Source organism: Pangasianodon hypophthalmus, chromosome 12, assembly GCF_027358585.1.
Source record: "Pangasianodon hypophthalmus isolate fPanHyp1 chromosome 12, fPanHyp1.pri, whole genome shotgun sequence".
NCBI classification, from domain to species: domain Eukaryota; kingdom Metazoa; phylum Chordata; class Actinopteri; order Siluriformes; family Pangasiidae; genus Pangasianodon; species Pangasianodon hypophthalmus.
The window spans coordinates 1,719,230-1,722,813 of NC_069721.1; the positions used below are offsets into that span (position 1 = coordinate 1,719,230).

General features: G+C 42.4%; 1 protein-coding gene across 2 annotated transcripts in view; it reads left to right on the plus strand.

The window, feature by feature from the left end:
- Positions 1 to 2,750, plus strand: part of drosha (drosha ribonuclease III) — a 57,296-nt gene extending 54,546 nt beyond the window's left edge. The window contains exon 31 of one of the 2 annotated variants that reach the window (XM_053238548.1): positions 1,899 to 2,750. In XM_053238548.1, coding sequence (XP_053094523.1) covers positions 1,899 to 2,029 — 131 coding nt within the window. In that variant the 3' untranslated portion in view covers positions 2,030 to 2,750. The remainder of the gene's footprint in view (positions 1 to 1,898) is intronic. The other variant, XM_053238547.1, reaches the window with a different exon arrangement.
- Positions 2,751 to 3,584: the final 834 nt, after the last annotated feature.

Genomic DNA, 3,584 nt, shown 5'->3' on the forward strand with positions numbered 1-3,584 from the left:
TTTCTGGGAAATGAACACCTGTCCCTTTTCCTGTGAATAAATTAGCGATGCTTCCTTGAAAAAGGTCAGCTGACTTTAATCTTCTGCCCTCTTCCCTCTCTCTCTCTCTCTCTCTCTCTCTCTCTCTCTTCTCTCTCACTCTTCTCTCTTCCATTCTTTCTCTGTCCCAAGCTCACTCTTCTGCCTCACTCTTTCTCTTTCTCTCGCTCTTCTCTCTCTCTCTGTTACACTCTTTTCTTTCTCATCCTTCTTTCTTTCACACTTCTCTCACTCCTCGCTGTTCCACTCTAATGTCTCATTCCTCCCTGTCTCACTCTAGTCTCATTCCTCTCTCACACTGCACTGTCCCACTCTGCTACCTTGCTCTTTTTTGTCTGTTTCTTCTTTCTCACTTCCGTCTCACTTTTCTCTCTCTCACGCTTCTGTCTCACTCTCATCTCTCCATCCTCTGGACTTACTCTTCTCCCTCACTCTTCTCTCTCTCAATCTCTGCATCTTCTCCCTCACTCTTCTGTCTCTCTCTTCTCCCTCACTCTTCTCCCTCACTCCTCTCTCACTTTTATCTCTGCATCTTCTCCCTCACTCTTTTGTCTTCCTTTTCTGTCTCCCTCTTCTCTCTCCCTCTTCTCTCTGCTTCTTCTGTCTCACTCCTCTGCCTCACTCTTATCTCTCCCTCTTCTCCCTCTCGTCTGTCTCACTTCTGTCTCACTTTTATCTCTGCATCTTCTCTCTCACTCTTCTGCCTCGCTCTTCTTTCTCCCTCTTCTGCCTCACTCTTATCTCTCCCTCTTCTCCCTCACTCTTCTCCCTCACTTCTGTCTCACTTTTCTCTCTCAATCTCTGCATCTTCTCCCTCCCTCTTCTGTCTCCCTCTTCTCTCTTACTCTTTTCTCTCACTCTTCCGTCTCTCTCTTCTCCCTCACTCTTCTCCCTCATGTCTGTCTCACTTCTGTCTCACTTTTATCTCTGCATCTTCTCCCTCACTCTTCTCTCTTCCTTTTCTGTCTCACTCTTCTCTCTCCCTCTTATCCCTCACTCTTCTCCCTCACTTCTGTCTCACTTTTCTCTCTCAATCTCTCCATCTTCTCCCTCACTCTTCTGTCTCCCTCTTCTCTCTTACTCTTTTCTCTCACTCTTCTGTCTCTCTCTTCTCCCTCACTTCTGTCTCACTTTTCTCTCTGCATCTTCTCCCTCACTCTTCTGTCTCCCTCTTCTTTCTCCCTCTTCTGCCTCACTCTTATCTCTCCCTCTTGTCCCTCACTCTTCTCCCTCACTTCTGTCTCACTTTTCTCTCACACTCTTCTGTCTCACTCTTATCTCTGCATCTTCTCCCTCACTCTTCTGTCTCACTTCTGCCTCACTCTTCTGTCTGTCTCACTCTTTTCTCTTACTCTTCCGTCTCTCTCTTCTGCCTCACTCTTCTCTCTTACTCTTTTCTCTCTCTTCTCTCTCTTCTGTCTCACTCTTCCATCTCTCTCTTCTGTCCCACTCTTTTCTCTTCCTCTCTCCCTCTTCTGTCTCACTCTTCTCTCTTACTCTTTTCTCTCTCTTCTCTCTCTTCTGTCTCACTCTTTTCTCTTCCTCTCTCCCTCTTCTCTGTTCCTCTTCTCTCCCCTCTTCTCCCTCACTCTTCTGTCTGTCTGTTGTATATAGATAATGTTACTAAAGAGGTTCTAAGTTATAAAGCTCCAATAACCGATAGTTTCTCGGATTATAAGGAGATCAGTGAAGAGTATTTTTAAGTTTATCTTGAGTACTGGTAAGTTAGTGTAGAGTTAGAACACGTAGAGCTGCGTTCTGTTCTTCTTCACCGTATTCCTGTGGACCTGGACGTCAGCCGTGTGGGTTTATTCTCCATAAACGCTTCAGCTCCACGTCCGCTGTGTGCTTTCTTCCAGATAACTTCCCTCAGATGGCCCATCAGAAGCGCTTCATCGAGCGGAAGTACCGCCAGGAGCTGAAGGAGATGAGGAGAGAGAGAGAGCGGCAAGAGCGCGAGAGCGACGATGCCGAGGACGCTCGCAAGTAAAGAAGGACGGGGTATCGCACGATAACCGACAACGTTCAAGATCGACTTTTCCAGCAACACACACACACACACACACACAGTGTAATAATCACTGTTCCTGCACATCTGAGGAGCGGAAGGAATGCACTTAGCTTCAGCAGCAAGCTAAAGTCAGAATGTAGCAGTGGTTTCTGGGTAAATGTGCTTCTGGAGTCTACAGAGATGTGGACTGCATCCCTTTTCTACAAGATGGCCGAAGGGAACACAGATGAAGTGGACTCTGCCGAATTGGGCGCAGCCTCCTGTCTTTTTTTGGTTCCTACCATTATTTTAAATTAAATATTTGTGTTTTTTTTTTTATAAACTTAATGCATCAATTATGAGACACAGCTATTATAAATAAACCGTACAAACGCATCAGAAATCTGTCAAGGTCATTTTATAGGCACTGGTGCTGTAAATCAGGATTTAGGAAGGTGAAGGAACACTGACTTCATGTGTCGGTGTATAGTTCTCAAAATTAGTCTCTTTCCAAAAGAACTAATTCACAGGTTTCGCAGCAAGAGGCGTGAATACTTATGCGATCACAACTTTTAATACAAATACGTTTATTTATAACTATATTGATTTTTTTCCCTCCAGGACAATATCATGGGCTTTTATGTAGATATGTAGATGCATGAACTTGTTTCATGGAGGTTCCATGAGTCACTATAAATGATTCATTCATCAAAAAGATATAAATATAAAAGTGTGATGCGTTATTTTTTTTTGTTTGTTTGTTTGTTTTTTAATAAGTAAAAAAAAAAAAAACTTCGGAACGTGCTGTTATTGGAAAATAACAACTCGCTCAACACCTACTATAGCAGCTCATCACAGTGTTTATATTTCACTAATATACAGCTTCATTAACGTTGTTTATTTAATCTTTGAATTTTTCGAAGTTGAACTTTCTTGTAGCTTGTGTATTCTTGTGCCGTTCACAGAACTGAAGAGCTGCATTACCGATGCAAAGTGTAAATTTCAGGTTAGCAGGTGCACTCGGCAGGTGCCGCTTCACGCCAGCCGTAACGTGTCGGATCGATAGAAACACCTCCTGATATATCCACTGCACCCTGAATGGTGATAAAATAACAGTTTTTTTTTTTTTTTTTTTTAGCGTTTAACACACTCGATAAAACTTCAAACTCGACACGCTACAGGCTTTTAGTAGCTTTTTAAGGCTGAATTCAATTAGACGTCTGATTGAAGGCTACCGTGTTTGTTATTTAGTGTTTCGATTGGAATTGGCGGCAAACTCCGTAAACTCATTAATCCATTTTTACCCAAAGACTTCAAAAAGTAAAGTGCAATAATTAAATCGGTCACATTCATTTTTTTTTTTTTCCTGCTTGACAAAAGTGGGTTAAATTTGGTGTCACTTCGAGCCGCTGCCTGCTCAACCCACATTTTTTTTTACTTCTTCCTTGTTTCTAATCACTTTTAATAATTTTGGATCGTAAAAACATTTTTTCCTCAAAAAAGCGCCCATATATCCATCATTTACACAAATTTTACTTACTACAGTAGATGTTCT